Source organism: Trichechus manatus, unplaced genomic scaffold (assembly GCF_000243295.1).
Source record: "Trichechus manatus latirostris isolate Lorelei unplaced genomic scaffold, TriManLat1.0 scaffold00017, whole genome shotgun sequence".
Classification (NCBI taxonomy): domain Eukaryota; kingdom Metazoa; phylum Chordata; class Mammalia; order Sirenia; family Trichechidae; genus Trichechus; species Trichechus manatus.
This window is the reverse complement of record NW_004443953.1, coordinates 15,556,402-15,574,758: the sequence shown is the minus strand read 5'-3', so window position 1 is coordinate 15,574,758 and position 18,357 is coordinate 15,556,402. Positions and strand designations below refer to the sequence as shown.

General features: G+C 39.1%; 1 protein-coding gene across 1 annotated transcript in view; it reads left to right on the top strand.

The window, feature by feature from the left end:
- The window catches only part of RTN4IP1 (reticulon 4 interacting protein 1), a 54,737-nt gene that overhangs the window by 20,479 nt on the left and 15,901 nt on the right, over window positions 1-18,357 (top strand). Inside the window, exons 5-7 of the mRNA XM_004372435.2 lie at window positions 7,601-7,649; window positions 12,749-12,885; window positions 17,331-17,514. Of these exons, the coding sequence (XP_004372492.1) occupies window positions 7,601-7,649; window positions 12,749-12,885; window positions 17,331-17,514 (370 nt within the window). The remainder of the gene's footprint in view (window positions 1-7,600; window positions 7,650-12,748; window positions 12,886-17,330; window positions 17,515-18,357) is intronic.

The window sequence follows — 18,357 nt, the reverse complement described above, 5'->3', positions numbered from 1 at the left end:
TTTGCTGGTCTCCAGTAGGAGTCCAAGATGGCTGATCCGCGCTGCGTTAGCTGTTAGGGGATCTCTGCATGAATCTCTCCTCGCTCTCCGTTCTCTTTCAGTTTTTTCACTCCATTTGGTGCTTGGCTGAGTTCTTTATCTCTTCATTTGATGTTTTAGGTTTTCAGGATTGTTGTTTTCTCTGTTCAGCTTAGTTGCTCGGATCTTTGCTGTGGAGGGATGGCGTAGTGCTTCTGCCTAGAGCACCATTTTGCCGGAAGTCCTCTTCCTTCTTAATACTTTTTCCGTGGTTTTAGGGACACTAGGCTTCTTTAGGTTACCCGTTGCCTTTTTGACTGTTTCTTGTCATTTCTCAAAGGTTCTCCTTTGTTCACTCTTTTAATTGTTGGTACTTTTCCAGTGTTCCACCCCATCATCCCTCTGTCTCCCAGAGTTATCTCATTACTCCTAACTTCTATTTATATGTTGACAATTTCCAGATCTTCTTCCTTCAATACCATTGTATTGCGTTGGGCAAATCTGTTGCAAAAGACCTCTTTAAAGTGTTAAAAAAATGTTGTAGGGTAAAAACCATAAAGTTTAGTAAAGCAAAAGAAATTTTATTTGGCATATATTCAAAAGGGCAGAAGTGGCAAACGGACAACCATGCTGTCAGAGCCATGTCTGCCCGAGTCCGAGGAAATATCACAGAACAGACAAAAATGGGAAAACGGACAAGCATGCTGCCACAGCCATGTCTGCCCAAGTCCAAAGAATATTACAGAATAGGCAAGAATGGGAAAACGGACAAGCATGCTGCCACAGCCATGTCTGCCAGAGTCCAAAGAATATCACAGAATAGGCAAGAATGGGAAAACAGACAAGCATGCTGCCACAGCCTTGTCTGCCCAAGTCCTGTGTCCATTACAGAGCCATCAGTATATATTAACATTACAAATGGGGAAAACCATTGAAAGCTTAGCCTTTTCAGATTGGCTAGAAACTGTGATCCTACATTTTGAATTGTCTTTCTTAACAATCATTGGTACAGGTTTCAGTAATGACAGTCAGGAGGGTCTTCATTGGTCCAACAAATTTCTATTCACTAAGAGTAGAAAGTCTTTTATGTTGTGTTTGATTGGCTTTCTATGAAAGTTTCAATAAAAGATATTTTACAAGATTATCTTAGCTATTGTCTTTATACCTCAGGGCCCAGTTGATGTGTCCTTGTGAGTCCTCATGAGCCCAGCTCAACCTGGATCACCTTCTCTATGCTCAAGGACAGGGACTAATAACTCCAATATTATTTCTAAATCAAAAACAAAGATGTCAGTTTGAGGACTAAGGTGCGCTTCACCCAAGCCATGATATTTTTAGTCACCTGATATGCATGCGAAAGCTGGACAGTGAATAAGGAAGACCAAAGAAGAGCTTTGAATTATAGTATTGGCAAAGAATATTGAATATACCATGGACTGTCAGAAAAACAAATCTGTCTCGGAAGAAGTATAGCCTGAATGCTCCTTAGAAGGGAGGATGGCGAGACTTGGTCTCATGTGCTTTGGGCATCTTATCAGGAGGGACCAGTCCCTGGAGAAGGACATCATGATTGGTAAAGTAGAGGTTTGGCAAAAAAGAAGACCCCCCTCAACGAGATAGATTGACACAGTGGCTGCAACAGTGGGCCCAAACATAGCAACGATTGTGAGGATGGTGCAGGACTGGGCAGTGTTTAGTCCCATTGTGTGTGGGGTTGCTATGAGTCGGAACCAACTCGACGGCACATAACAACAGCAACAATTTCCGGATCGAAATTTCTAGCCCTAACTTCTCTCCTGAGTTGCATTTAAACCCAACACATGCAAAACAGGATGCACTGACTACCACCTCAGCTCTTCGTCTGTATTTCTACTGTCAGTTAATTGTGATTTACACTAAGCCAAACTCTGATATTGTTCCCAAACCCTGCTCTCCCCCTAACCTTCCACTTCACAGCTAATTGTTTATGCCATATAAAATTTTAGGATTATTGTCAAATTTGGGAAAGTGCCTTCCAAGTTTCTTTCATGTATTTTATATATTTCAGGATATTTTAAATTTTCTTGTGCAGTGAATAATCCTAAAATACCATCGTATTTTGATTGACAACCCTTATTAGCAGTTTGTTGGTGATGCCTTCCATGTAGTTGTGTATTGTAAGTTTTTACATGTCTTTTGATGGGAAGTATTTTTTCACAGACTAGCGTCTGGCTCTGTACATTTCACACCGTGTTTCTCCTTCATTACCCACATATTCCAGTTATGGGCACTGTTAAAAATAATAAAAACTCAATGAAATTTGAACATAAGGTTTATTCTGCGCAGTTATTCTATATGCATATAGGGAGACCATTTTGATTTCAGAAAAAGCAAATGGCTTGAAGAAGCTGGGTACAATCAGGCTTGTAAAGAGAAGAGGAGGGAGAAATACACACCATCAACCACTGACTAATCTTAATGTGATTGATTAATCCCTGCCCTCCCCGTTTTACTGAGATCAGTGGATATCAGGTCACAAGATGGTCTCAGGCCTTCCACCCAGCCGTATCTTTTGAATTTCAAATTTAGTAAGCCTGACTTCACACAGAAAAAAAGAATTTGCAACTTTAGGTAAAAGAAAAGCCCGTGTTGGCAGACTAATTTTGGTCAGGATTTCTTTAAAGTGAACATTTGGTTTTGTGGGTAAGCAAGGTATCTGCTAATAATTTCTCTTTGACAGCGCCATAGTACTCAGTCTTACCTTAAAATTTCTGACCTTTTCATCATGAAGCCTAGGAGAATTGATTTAGCGGGAGACGGGAATATTCCTGGAAGACATTCTTAAACCAGGACAGCTAGCAATAACTTACCTCTACACAGAAGTGACTGTAAACCACATAGGTATTTTCCACTAAACCCAAAGCACATGTATTTCCAAATTAACTTCCCTTTATGCAAATCTAGTGCTACCTACAAGAGAGGATGTCTGGCAGAGAGAGTATAGGAGTGTGTCTTAGTTTCCTACTTCTGCCCTAACAGAAATGTTGCTGGATGGAAACCCCAGGGTCTTACTCGGCCTGACTTGTATTGGAATAAATGAGAGGTTGAGGTGGGAGAACTGGAAAGGCACCTTTATTTTGTTATGAAGTCAGTTGGAGCTGCTGCTGCCAAGACTGCTCACCAAGGGTGGGCAGGCAGGTTACTTTTAAAGGGGTTTACAAGTAGGGAGTTCATACAAGTTACGTCAGCAAATGTTCTTAATCATGCTCTACTGGAGAAGTGGGATTTATATATAACCTCCAAGCAAAAGCAGGATTCAAATGCAAAGCTGTGGGGGTAGGGGCAGCAAAGGAAATGATATTTCAATACAACTCTGTAGGGGAGGAAGCCAGGTAAAGAATACAGCACTGTGGGGGCTCTGTCTCAGAAATACCACAAATGGTGGCTTTAAAGAACAGAAATGATATTTTCTCACAATTTAGAGGCTAAAACTCCAGATCAGGGTCCCAGCCATGTCAGTTCCTTCTGTGAGCCTCTCTCCTAATTTCTGGTGTCTGCTGGCAATCCTTGATGTCCCTTTGCTTGTAGACGATCTTCACATGACTTCTGTCTTCCCTTGTGTATATGTATGTATGTCTGTGTCTATCCTGGTTTTCAAAACTCAGTAGTCATTAGGTTTACTATTCACCCTACACAGGTACAACTTCAACTGATTCACTGATTATATTACGTTAGATTGCATTATGGAGTGTGATTACATCACACTGTGTTAGATAAAAGGTAATTGTATTCGATTTCATATGGCAGGTAAACTGCTGTATCCAAAACCAACTGATTTAGTCACACGGAAACTACTCAGTGACTACAAGTAGACTAGAGTTAGGAAAAATAATTGGGAACCATAGCCTAGCCAAATTGACATATAAAATTAAGCATCACAGTGTGGAGATACCAATCTTTGATTATTGTGATAGCATATCTTACTTTTGCCAATCTTACAAAAACACGTGACCATGCACATTTATTGCTAGAGCCGCTCTCAGAGCCTGTGTAAGTGAGGGGCCTAAAGTTAAGCTTTATTAGCTTCATGGTGACTCCTCCTCTCACCATCTGCTTCTCATCCACCCTATTGCTGCTCATCAGAAGTGTCCTTTCCCTACTTGCTTCGGCGCCAGATGGAAGGAACCAGTGATTTGTGACAGTTCTCACTGCCTAGCCGATGTGTTCCCAGTATCCCTAGTTGAAATTCCGAATACATTTCCCACAGAACCATTGTTATACTCTGTCTGAGGTTCTTGGTTCATTATGGGTTAACTAAACCTTATAAATGGGTACCCTGGGCACCTTGCCAAGATTTTCATGGGAAAATGTGTTTAAAGTTCCAAACAACTAATTTACACATGAACTCTTCTGTAAATTGGGGAAGGTGTTTGTGAGTTACAGAGGCTTTGAAAAAGGGGACAGACAGATTCAAGCTATCTTGTTCATGTTTGGTTGATTTGTTTTGTAGCCCTATTATTCCACTTATTCAGATTTAGTGTTTCACTTGCTTTAGGAAGTAAATTTAGCAGATTATGATATATTTTGTTATCTTTCACCCATTTTTTTCCTCAGATTTAGAAGTATGAAGCTGAAAAATGAGATTATGTATTTTTAACATTATCCTTATTTCTTTTTTTAAAGTTTTATTTTGGGGAAAGTATGCACAGGCAAAAATACACACCATGTCAACAATTTCTACTTGTACAATTCAGTGACACTGGTTACATTCTACAAGTTGTGCTGCCATTCTCACTCCTTTTCCAAATTATTCCACCATCATTACCTTAAACTCACTGCCCCTAAGCTTCCCATCCAAACTTTCAAGTTGCCATTGTCAATTTGATCCCACATAGATAAGTTATCCTTATATCTTAAAGACCACTTGTTTCTGCTAATGGAAGATTTAATCATTATTTGAATCATCTTTGTTCCTAAGCCATTAGTATTTAATAAATGGCACTCTAATCTTGTGATGTGGCTCCCTACTCCCCCAAATAGTCTGGGGAGAATCATGAAGGTCATAGAATTCTATGTTAGAAAGGTTGAGAAACTAAATATAAGCTTAAGTTAGATTGAAAATGCTGTATCTTCTTTTTGCTGAATCCTAGAGCACACCTCTGTGATCATAATTTCATAGGTGATGAATCTGAGGCCTAGGGATTCAGTTAGTGAGGGAGTTGGGACTAGAACCCCAACTCTGCATATTCAGTTCTAGTTCTCGCATTCAAAGATCTCTGGGGCTAAGCCAGAATATAGAAACTTGAAAGATGATTCCCTACTTCTGGATCTCCTGCTGTTTCGTGGTATGTTTCATATATTTTTCACTTGTAAGGCAGATAAGATATTAATTGTCCACCTCCCAAGATTGTAACAATACTGAAAAATGTGATTATAGAAGACTTAGGTACCCAAATGCTAAATAAAAAGTGGCTCGGTCATGGAATTAGGTACCCAAGTGCTAAATAAAAAGTGACTCAGTCATGGAAAAGAAGCAGAAATTGCTTTAGTATCTTACTGTATGCTTAGGGAGAATTCAGAGTTTGGTCAGAAATGGTGGGAAAAAAAAAGTTTAGATTTTAGGATTTAAGAATGCATGTGTAGTGTAATAATTATTCATTCTTTTCCCCAGTGTTTCTGTTATCTGCCAACAGTGCAGTTCCCACTGACGTCAAAAGAAGCTTTCTCTGTGGACTTAGGTTGTAAGAGAGAAGTGTAATTAAAATTCTTGATAATTTTAAATGATAGTGCTCTTTGTAAGTAGGGTATTTCCTGGGCTCTTGCTCTATATAAACTAATAAGCGATACAGCAGCCGTTTCCCCCTTTCTTCACTATACAGGTAGTCCCCAACTTTTGAAGTATTCAAGTTACGAGGAACTGCACTTAAAACTGTCTTTTTTTTTTTTTTCTTGTACAACTTATCATTAGTAATATGTGGTACATACATTGTTGCAGCACATAATTTGCTGATGTTATCATTCTCAGATGTTCACTCACAGATGTTCAAAGATCGGATTTATAAAGATACTGAAATAAAAAGGCAATAATAATGAAAAAAAAAAAAAAGAGGTATTCGCCTTACGTTTGAACCAACTTACGACTGAGTCATCAGAACGAAACCTCGTCATAAGTTGGGGACTACCTGTAACGTATAGATTTCTACTTTAATGAGATTTGAATATATAGTGTAACCATTTATAGCAAGCGAGATAAAAAGTATTCTACTGTGTAGCACTTAAGTGAAAGGCCATTAGGGAATAAGCAACAGCAGTATTTTCTCTTTGCACTGAAAGTACTTTGAAGGTGATGCAAACCATAAAGGAACCACCAGCTTCTTGCAGGCTTGTAAGTTTGTTTTGCCTGCTCTCGTTTTTTGGACTTTCTTCGTTTGAAGAAAAGTATGGACCCTGGGTGAACCTGCACAAAACATGGAGTTTGCAGGACCAGAGAAAGATACGTCCCCAGGGCTTCTTCATAAGCTAACAGTACAGCACTTCACAAGGCCTGCTCACTGCCTGTTGTGCACTTTGGGTCGCCATCAAGTGTCAGCCTCAGGAACTGAAGCTGCTATTAGAGAACCACGCCCTCTTCTACCAAGTACAGCTGTGAAACACCTTTGTGCTTTTTCATCTGGGGAATGAGGCTGCTTTGGATCAAGAGTTATTGGAAAGCAATGAACTGACAATAATGAGGTTAGAGATGTGTCTGGCAGTCGGTTCCTCAAGCAGTCATTATATTTGGTATCCTCTTAATCCAACATTCTCAAAGAGAGAATTAGAAATTAATTTCAAGCTTTTCTTTACTGAAAGAAACTTTAGTGCAGTCTTTCGAATACCCAGGGGATCCCCTTATTTGAAGTGAGAAGCACCTTGATTGTAGGATAAAATGATTTAGATGATTTATTTTTTATTTTTCAAATCAAGAAACATTGATTAGGCATCTGTTAAATTCAAGGTAGTATGCCCAGTGCTGGGCATAATAAGAGGTCTCTGTCCTCGAGGGCTTGTAGGGTAAAACATGGTAAAAACATGGATCACAGCAGTGTTTGTGCTGATAGGTAGATTCCTTTAACTGGAAGCCAAATTGAAGATAAGATTGATTTCCACTTACGAAAGTTGAAAGGCTTGAACAGGACATGTCTGCACAAAAGAAGTTTATTCCACTTTGGCAGGAATGTTGTCAGGAATGTGATTTTTCTTAGAGAGCAAATAGGTCTACTTTAACACACTAAAAAGGGCCTCTTATACAGGAAGCTATGGTAGTTTTAGCCTACTAAAATTGTAAGGCAGATGTTACCAAATACCACGTGAGCAACTTAAAAAAATACAAATCAAAACCTTGGTAAAGAGTTCATAGAATGTCTAACTTTAATAAGCATTTATAGCTTCTTGGTGAACCTAAGAGAAAAAAAATCCTTGTGTAATATCATCTTGGGTAGTTGAATGACTTTATTTGCTCTTTGAGATTGTTTATCTCTGAGCCAGTTACATGTTGAAAGCATCCTCTTTATCCAGTTACATTTGCTTGGGATTCTCATTGATTGTGGTTTCTTTTGCATTGCAGTGTTTTAATCCTGGGTGCTTCAGGTGGAGTTGGTACTTTTGCTATACAGGTAAAACAATTTTTTAATCCTGTGAATGAGAAAGTTTACTGTTTACATTAATTTATAAAATCACATATTTCAAATGATTTTTTCCTTTTAGCTGAGAGAGAGGTAGGTGTGGTAAATTCACTATAATTTCAGCTTGCTCTTTTAAGAGGAAAATTTTCTAATATAGAAGGAGGTGTTAACCTTTCCCATGGTTTAATATATGAGTGAGTATGTGGGTGTCATGTATAACAAATGTAGGAAAGCTTTTAAGGAGAAGGACAATGGGCAGATCAGGTAGATAAAAGTTTGCAATTGATAGGAAATAACCAATGTCAAAACCAGTGCTAGTCTTTAATCAAAATTTCTGCAGGCTTTTTTGTAGAAACTGATAAGCTAATTCTAAAATTTATTTGGAAGTGCAGTAGCCAAACAATTTTTAATAAGAATACAGTTTGAGGACTTACATTATCTGATTTTAAGACTTGCTATAAAGTCTTACAGTAACCAAGATAGTGTGGAATTGGTGTACGGATAGACATATAGATGATTGGTCAGTTGATTTTCGACAGAAGTGTCAAGGCAATTCGATGGGGTAAAGAGTAGTCTTTTCAACAAACGGTGCTGGAACAACTGAATATTCTATATAAAAAAATCCTCAACGAGATGGATTGATACAGTAGCTGCAACAATGGGGTCAAATATAACAGTGATTTTGAAGATGGTGCAGGACTGGGCAGTATTTCATTCTGTTGTACATAGGGTCACTATGAGTTGGAACTGACTCTATGGCACCTAACAACAAAAAAAATGAACCTCAGTAAACCTTACCTCACACAATATAAAACAGTAACTTAAAATGGATCATAGTAAATAAACACATGCCATGTTACCTTACTAAAAATAGAATGTGTAACTGAAAAATTTTAAAAATACAAAAGAAATAGATTAAAAAAGATTTGAGAGAAAGTGTCAAATATGGAAGATAGGCAAAGAAGCTTGAATGTATGGAAAATGAGAGTCTCTGAAGAAGAAAACCATAGCAAGGGAATAGAAGAAATAGTAACAACTACAATTCTGGAAACTTTGCTAAATTAAATTATTTGAAGACTATCTATTTTGTATAAGAAAACCAAAAAAAAAACAAAAACAAACAAAAAAACGACTCAACGGCACCTAACAACAAAACCTAACACCTTTTGAATGAGTGCGTACATCACTTATCTAAGAACATGGACTTAGAATGACCAATACCTAGATATAGTCTAGTAAAATTACTGGTCTTTAGAGAAAAAAAATCCTCTGGGCATCTAGAAAAAAAGAAATTGTGACTTTTAAGAGAAATAATGTTATATTATCAGACTTTTTGACAACAACACTTTAATGTCAACAAAAAAAGGAATAACATATTTAATATATCAAGAAAAGAGCAAGCCAAGAATTTTATATCCAGCAAAAGTGACCTGCAAGTACAAAGGACAGATACAAACTATTATCAACATGCAAGAACTTGGGGACTATTGTTCTTCTGATCCCTTTCAGAGAAATCTACTGGAGAATGCACTTCACACAACTGAAATGACTAGAGAGACATCAAATTAAGGACTGGTAGTGAATGTTAAATGTATAATTAATTGTAGAGCTAAAACTAAATGTGTTCTTAAAAGGAGACAGTACAGTGTGCAATAACCATATGCTCTGGCAAGGTAGATGTAATACAACTATTTTTTAAAAGGGGGGAAATAGGGAGAGCATATTAAAATTATTTTAATGCTTTTAGCAATCATGTTGATAGTACTATTGGTATTATTATTTAGAGACTGTAATATGTGATCAAATGAATGAGTAGTTATGGAATATTCTAATTCTTTCATCCCATGTGTCTTTAAGAACCAGGATTCTAGGTGTGGAAGAAAGGAGATACAGATGTAATAGAAAGAGATTAAGTAAAAGCTCCGTAGTCTCAAATTTATTTTGGAAGTGTCAATATGAACTCCAGAAGTACGTTATATATGTGGGTATGTGAATGCAGAGATAGCTCTTGAACTACCATTTCTCACTAAAAGAATACAGGTCTTCTTGGAGAAGTGACAGATTCCAGATCTAGGGCACAACATGTATGAGAAGAGCCTAGAATATATCAAATAGCAAGGAAGCTATCACAAACTAGTAGGGTCATGTCAAAAAAACTCTGGAGCTAACTTAAAGAAGCTTCCAAAGATTATCCCAAATTGTTCCAAAGTGACAATTTGAGTTTTGGTAATAGTAATAATTGCAATGGATTGAAACCCTTTAAATATATTTAAATCCATGAGTTCATGAAGACTTTTTTTTTAAGTGGTCATTTTTGAAAGATGATAGGGAAGCAATTTATTATTTTTTAAACTGTTAAATAAAGGAAAAGAACTAAACATTTTCCCTGCCTTTTCTGTATGAACTGTATCACTGAATAACCAAATAGTATGTGAAGGAAGATATTTCTTTATAAAAGTATTCTGAGTACTAAATGAAAAAAGAAGAGATAGAATATCACCATTTTGCAACTCCCAATTAACAGATATAGGTATTAAGCATCAGCAGCCAGTAAGATCACTACAAGAGCAGCAAGCAGACGTGATGTGCCTCTTATAGTTTTGCATGACACTATCTGTAATCTTGCTAACAGGATTGAACCTGAATCTGAAACAGTTTCTAGGTCCATCTGCCAATTTGCAGGAAATACAAAGGACAGAACAACATGTGGAATTGCCCCTGAATGTGCAGTCAGCAATTCCAGACTGTGGGAAACTGCAGATCAAATGGCCCAGGTTCTTCCACAGATAAATTGTAAGAAAGTGAAAGGGATAGAAGAAGAGTTTATAGTTTAAAACAGACATTAAAAAAATGTCAAATTTTAAAAATGCTCAAGACTAAACTATAGTGTCTAGAAATTCATATTTGGGTGATAAAACTTTTTTTTAATGTATGGAGGTGATTATTATAAAAATCAAGATAATGATGACTTCTGAGCAGGGGGGCGGGGGGGAACGCGTTGGGACAGGCACATAGATGAGCTTCCAGAGTGGCTGCCAGTGTTCTGTTTTTGATCTGGGTAAGTCTGCCTTATAGGCATTTTTAATATTTTTATTTTATTTTACAATTAAAAAGGTTGTAAAAGCTAAAGCTGTTTTTAAAAACTTCTAGTAATGTTCAAAGTTACTAGATAGTTCTAACTGGGAGAAGAAAAACTTGATATTTGAAACAATAATCACAACTCTTTCAACATGTGTCGAATTCTTCTTGATGGTTTCATACTGTTTAAAGAAATGTAGATGCTTAGAGTAGAATTTCATTTTTCCTTGACTATTTCATATATGTGTGTGTGTGTGTGTGTGTGTATGTATGTATGTATATGTATATATGTATGTATGAGAAAGGATGGTCGTAAATGAGCTATTCATCTTAGATTATAGTTTTCACATATTTGAATTTAATTTGCTACTTGCTATTGAAAGCAACATGTCATTATACTCAAGTGTCTTTGTTTTTAAGGAGCCCTGGTGGCACAGTGGTTAAGCGCTTGGCTGCTAACCAAAAACTTTGTGGTTCAAACCCACCAGCCACTCCTTGGGAGAAAGATACGGCCGTCTGCTTCTGTAAAGATTTACAGCCTTGGAAACTATGGGGCAGTTCTACCCCGTTCTGTAGGGTTGCTATGAGTTGGAATTGACTCAACAGAAGCTGGTCTTTATTTTTAGCCCATGAAACATAATAATTTTAGATGATATCCCTCCTAAATGTTTTAATTCCCCTCAGATTTCCAGGGTATAAGCTCTTGGCCAATATTACTTTTTAAGAGTGAGAAATAAGATTATGTATGATTTTAAAGCCCTTTATTTGTTTCTGTATTTAACAGATATTTATTTAGCACCTGTGAGTACCAGGGAGTGGGATTCAGCAGTGAACAAAATAAACACAGATCCCTTACGTTCTAGTGAATCTTTGTAACTTAAGTTAACGAAGCTCAGGAAAGCGATACTCAGGACAAGATTGAGAAAACAGCTCATCGGTTATTACCTATAACTATCAGTACAAAAATTTCTTGGTGAACTTTAAGTAGCTATTCTCAAATTAGGCTGGAAGCAGCTCCTTTTAATTCTGTGAAATTGGCAATATAGAAAAGAATTGTAGCAATTTTTGGAGCCGGGTGCCTTCTGGATACTTAATCTAAAGAACATTAGAATTTAGCTCTCCTTTTTATTTACATCTAGTTATTCCTTATTAAGGAGCTCTGGTGGCACAGTGGTTAAGCACTCAGCTCCCAACCATAAGGTCAGCGGTTCGAACCCACCAGCCGCTCCACGGGAGAAAGATGTGGCAGTCTGCTTCTGTAAAGATTACAGCCTTGGAAACCCTATGGGGCACTTCTGTGTCCTATAGGGTCGCTATGAGTCGTGATCGGCTCAACAGCAATGGGTTTGGTTTTTTGGTTTTATTCCTTATTATTTTAAAATATAAGTTATCTGCATTTGTAATCCTGTGAACCACTCATTTTGGTCTTTTTACTCTAAAGGAGAGGACCTGATTCACATTTTAAAAATAAATTGGCTATATTTTCTTCCTCTTCTTAAAGGCACCTTTTTGTTTATTATGTAGTACCTGATAACTGATTACTTTGCTACACTTGTCTGACTCAAAGACTGTATTAACACTCACTGAAGATGTAAATAAAAGGATGTTTCATTTTTATGTTCTGGACACATTTAAAATAGTTATTTTACAAAGGACATGTGACCTTTTTTGCCATCTACTCTTGTCATCATTGAAAGCACTGAATTTGAGGTTGTTGACTGTTGTTTCTTCTGATACTGGTGAGACCACCCTTCTCTAAGTGGATTGGATATAACTTCATGACAACATGGTGATTGGCTGTCTTGATCAGGGTAAATGAGATTTATTTCATGGTAAACTAAAGTTTAATCATTTTTACTGGTCTCTGGCAGATGGCTTTCTAGAGCTCTTGTTAATACAAAGCACTTAAAATTCTCTAGAGATTAAGCTGATATATGTACACATGGTGCCAGCTGTTTTTTAAAAAGTACAGTCAGTTTTCCTACTTTCTTCCTCCTTCATTTTTTTGGCAGGTAGTGAAAGCATGGGGTGCTCATGTGACAGCAGTTTGCTCTCAGGATGCCAATGAACTTGTAAGGAAGCTTGGGGCAGATGATATAATTGATTACAAATCTGGAAACATGGAGGAGCAGTTGAAATCCATAAAACCGTATGTATTAGCACAATGTTCACATTGGGAGGGTGGGAACCAGGGCAGCTGATAATGAAGACCTGAGATGGTTTGTTGGCCTTACAGTTGTGTTGGGTTCTTAGAGAAGAATCTATAAAAACATGCCATGTCATTCAAAGTCATTTAGGTGGGTTTTTGTTTTAAATCTAGGTGTTAATATTAATATAGCACAATAACATAGTATGATATATACTCCGGAAGATATTTTGCTTACATGGTCATTTGATAATTTTAATTTAACTTACTTTTATTTATTGCTGGTTTGTAAGACGTCTGAAGGCAACACTGGAAGTGTGTTCTATTTCATGGCATCTGTCACCACAGAAGTATGTAGAACAGTGCATGAAAATACCTGGTTAGCACTAAAATGCTTTCAGTGTTTTGGCTTAATAAAGGCTTAAGAGGAACAAAGTAAGTATAAATATTGGTAATGGGAACACTGGATTGTGTCTGAATGTCTGAAGTCTGGAGTTTGGCCTAATTATACTGAATAGGAGCAGATTCAGGAATTCTCTCAGGCCCCATTGATCCCAACTGTGGCTGAAGGCAGAAATAGACGGGATGCTTATTAATCTGGTCTTCATCTAGCCAGGACAAAAACTGAAGCTGAGAGGACAACCGAGGACTATTTGGAAAGCTGTTTTACTGCTTCTAATTCAAAGATTTTCCATTTGTTGATTAGTTTTCAGAAGCCAATTACTCTTGCCCACCTTGAGTAGAACTATACTATATTTTCGTGGGTAATTAAAAAAAGAAAATGGGAGCCCCCATCTGGCTCTGCCTAGTCTTTCTCAGCCAGCACCACCAATCCCAACAGTACTATGACAGTGCATCTGGAGCAGTTAGCCAACTCATTATTCATGCAACTCTTTATGGAGCAGCTACTCATGCTGGGCACTGTTCTAAACATGAGGATACAGGGGTGAAACAAGACAAAGCCCTTCTTCTAGGGAGCTTACATTCTAGTTGGGGAGGTTTTGAGTGATAAGGACTCTGAAGAAAATTGATGTAGAGAAAAGGGCTAACCCGTGGTTGGGAGAAGGCTATTATAGAGAGCGTGGTTAAAGAATGTCTCTCTGAGGAGTTGACATTTGAGCAGAGGCTTCAGTGATGTGAAGGAGCAAGCCATGAGAATGGGTTTTTTTTTTTGTTTGTTTGTTTTTTTGTCTTTTTGTCTTACTTGCTGCTATGTCCTTATCACCTGGAAGAACAGTGCTTGGCATGAAGTAGGTACTCAATAAGTATTTGTTTAATTATTGAGGAAATCTAAGAGAAGAACAATTGTTCCAGGTGGACATAGCAAATATAAAGGCCCCATGGTGAGAACACCCTTGGCACATTCAAGGAATAACACTACCCCCTGTGTGTGTGTTGAGACCTAGGTCCTTCTGGGCCTTGTAAAAGTGAAGACATGACAGGTCTCCAACACCAGGCGTCTAGATGGTGGTAGCTTAGGTTGATCTCTTAGCTTCTGATGCTTCTAGGAATAGCAGCATGAGACTAAAGCCAAGGCCAACCCACCCCCCTCTGTCTACCTTAGGTTTTATACATGTCTGGAATTTGTTATCAGAGAACAGGAGAACCTGACAGATGGAAGACTGGAGGACATTCAGTTTAGCCTCCCAACCCGCCTTGACAAATGGTCATGCTCCTTCTGCTTGAACTGTTCCAGTAGGGGCACCTCACTACCTTATAATGCAGGCCTTTTTTTTTTGACAGCTTTTGTTGAAATTGATCTTTATAACTTCTGCCTGGAGTTTGGCCTCCAGGTAGAAGAAATTTCTTTCTCCTTCCAAATAGCAGCTTTTTTGGATGTTAGAATTTTAGAGCAGGACCAAATCGGTTGCTGCTGACTTGTGGCGACCCCATGTGTGTCAGAGTAGAGCTGTACTCCAGAGAGTTTTCAATGGCTGATTTTTCAGAAGTAGATTACCAGGCCTTTCTTCTGAGGAACATTTGGTTGGAAGGGGCTTTGAAATCCTTCAGTTCAACCATATCATGTTACAGTTGAGGAAATGAGGGGCAGAGGATTTATCAGACTTTGCATACTCAAAGTCTTTCAACTAATCATAGTGGAAGAGCTGGATCTATGACCTGTTCTCGGACTTCTTTTTCAGGCTGTGCCTGTTCCATAATACCAGGCTGCCTGTAAGTCTTCTTTAAATTAAGTATCCCCATATTTGTTTATTCAAATTTTTGGAAAAAAATAGAAACTTTAATAATGAGAATAGTCATCTCATAAGGTCATTCTTCTGAGTTTCATATTCTTTAAGTTGTATTTGCCCTTCTTATTTTAGTCCCATGAAAACTCAAGATCCACAAAGTTTGCCAAAGCTGGTTTTAGAAGCTTTGATGTTTGATTTCATCCAGATGAGTTTGGAGGGGGAAAAAGGATTTACCAAAAAGGAATTCGTTTATTAATTCACTTAATTTATAAGCATGCATTCACTTAATAGATCTTTGTCATCAAAAGTATTTAAAAGCTTCATCGGGCTTTTATCCCCTTTAAGTAGAATACAGTGATTATAACAATTCTAGATTGGATTTAAGGAGTTTAATATCTGTCAGTTCCTGTAGACTTCATTATAACTGGATTTTTGGCATGATAGAGCAGGACTGAAGACTGGGAACATCTTGGCTGATTTGGTTGATTTCTTTTCATGCATTTTTCTGATGGTGCGCATAGAAGAACCAAAATATAGGAGAAGATTCTAGAAGGTAAAGAGGATGAATTCTATAAGCAGTTCTGACTGTGGACGGAATACCAAACCATTCTTGTGAGTGTGTAAAAAATGATATGGCAGGGGTGTCTGACTTTGTCTAACTTCAGGAGTGGAAAAGAATCATCAGCATCAGCCCAAGGCTGATTGCTATGAGTTGGAGGCTAGGCGTACCTCCACCCTCCAACCTTCTTATCAATTCTGACACCCACTGTCCCTCCCACAGCACACTCTACTTCTCTGCTGGGTTTGATAATTCGTTGCAGTGGCCACACAGAACTCACAGATAGGACTCACAATTGTGGGATTTATTAGGGAAGTAACAGGTTATGGTTCAGGATCAGGAATGACTCAGGATACAGTTCTTTGATTAGGACAACTTCTCAGCCATGCCTGCAGGCAGGCCTCTTTCTGGCCCTCAGCCTCTTGGCCCTTTGGCCCCTCAGCCCCTGCCCTACGGTTACACTCAGCCCCCTGCCCCAAGTGTTACAAAGCTCTTTAGCTCTGTCAGTAAGTGCCTGGAGGAACCGTGCTTCACCAGTAAGCCTTGACCCAAAGACACTCAGCTCTCTTGCTCCGTGGGTCAGCGTACCCACTGTCGCTGCCTCACTCTGTGGGCCAGGAAGCCCACCACGCCATCTTGTGCCGGTCCCCTGGTTCTGCTGTCACCATTTCTCTACCACTGCTTCTTGCCATCTTGTGCCATCTCCAGTGTTTACAGCTCTCTCTCTCTGTCTCCTGCGTCTGAGTCAGCGCAGGGACCCTGGGTCTGAAGGATGTGCTCCACTCCTGGCTTTTTTTTCTTGGTGGTAGTGAGGTTCCCCCTTCTTCTCTGGGATTGGCTCTCTTTTTAAGCCTAGAAGGATGGCAAAACCGACCAATCCCCTCGTTAGGGTTCCATCCACTTTATTTGAATGGCACCACCCCCACAGGGGTGCCATGCATTATTTGCATTATTAGCAAGCTGTCCAATCCCCTTGGTGGGCCACAAGCACCTTATCTGCATAGTCCCACTCAGTCATTTTGGAGGAGTCACAAGACCATGCATGGCTAGAAGGGCCATATTAAGTAATTCACTGCACTGCAGAGTGAAAGCCTTATATACTTTCAAGTATATGTGTACACTAAAGAATACTTTGACTTTAATTAGTTGGGTATCTGTGGTTTTCTGCAAAGCTTAAGTCAAGGTTTCTTCACCTTGGCATCCTTGATTTCTTAACTATTAACATTTTGAGCTGGATAATTTTTGTGGTTGTAGGGGGCTGTTCTGTGTTTGTAGTATGTTTAGCAGAATCCTTGGCTTCTACCCACTTGAGATGCTAGTAACACCCTCCCATTCCGCTCCAGTTGTGGCAACCAAAAATGTCTCTACAAGTTGCCTAATATGTTCCCCGGGGAGGGGGCGAAATCACCCTTGGTTTGAAACCACTTGCTTAACTCATTCTTAAAGTATTGGAAAATATGATTTTATGATAAGACAAAAACAGTAATATTTGAATTACCTTGGAGAAGAGCCAGAGAACCAGTGACTGAGAGTGTCTTTTCCTTCTCTTTTCATGCCTCTGTTGGATAGCATGGTGCAGGGTGATTTGTAAGCTGTCACTGAAATTAAACCCTATAGTCATCTGGCAATGAGAGTGAAGAGAAATCAGAGCCTTTATAAAGACTTAGTAGGATATTTTGGTTTTTGTTCTTTCTCTTCAGGTTTGATTTTATCCTCGATAATGTTGGTGGATCTACTGAAAAATGGGCTCTAAATTTTCTCAAGAAATGGTCAGGTGCCACGTATGTGACCTTGGTGACCCCTTTCCTCCTGAACGTGGACCGACTGGGCATAGCAGATGGCATGTTGCAGACCGGAATCACCGTGGGCTCTAAGGCATTCAAGGTAGGAAGGAGAGTCTTGGTTGGGGGGAGCAAGCAGATGTGTCATGCTCTGGAAATTGGTTTGCTGCCTAGCCAGTCTCTCTTCTCATGGAAGCAGCATAGCCGGTGACTGCAAGCAAGGACTCTGGAGTCACACTAACTGGGCTCAAATTCTGACCTCCATTTAGTAGCTGTGTGACCCTGTGCAAGTACCTTAACATCTTAACATCTCTAAGCCTCAGTGTCTTCACCTAATGTCTTAGGCTGGGTTCTCTAGAGGGGCAAAACCAGTGAAGCGTATATATATACATACACACACGCACACGCAGACGCAGACGCACACGCACACACATGTATATATAACCTGACCCATTGCTATCAAGTCGATTCCGACTCATAGTGACCCTATAGGACAGAGTAGATCTGCCTCATAGGGTTTCCAAGGAGCAGCTGGTGGATTCAAACTGCCAACCTTTTGGTTAGCAGCCGAGCTCTTTTACCATTACGCCACTAGGGCTCCATATGCATATACAGAGATATTTATTTCAAGGAAATGGCTCATGCAGTAGTGGAGGCTGGCAACTCCCAAATTCATGGGTCAGGCATCAGGCTTCAGGCTTCTCCTGGCTCATGTGGTTGCAGGGGCTGACAAACCCAAAATCGACAGGTCAGAAGGCAGGCTGCTGGCTCACAGGGCTGCAGGAGCTGGTGAATCCCAAAATCTGCAAGTCAGACAACCGGCTACTGCCTCATGCCCTAAGAACCAGAGGTCAGAAGATGACCAGTCAGTTGCAGGATCAAGAGAGTGCAAGCTTTGCCAACATCCATATATATCGGATGCAGGCCACACTCCCAAGGAAACTCC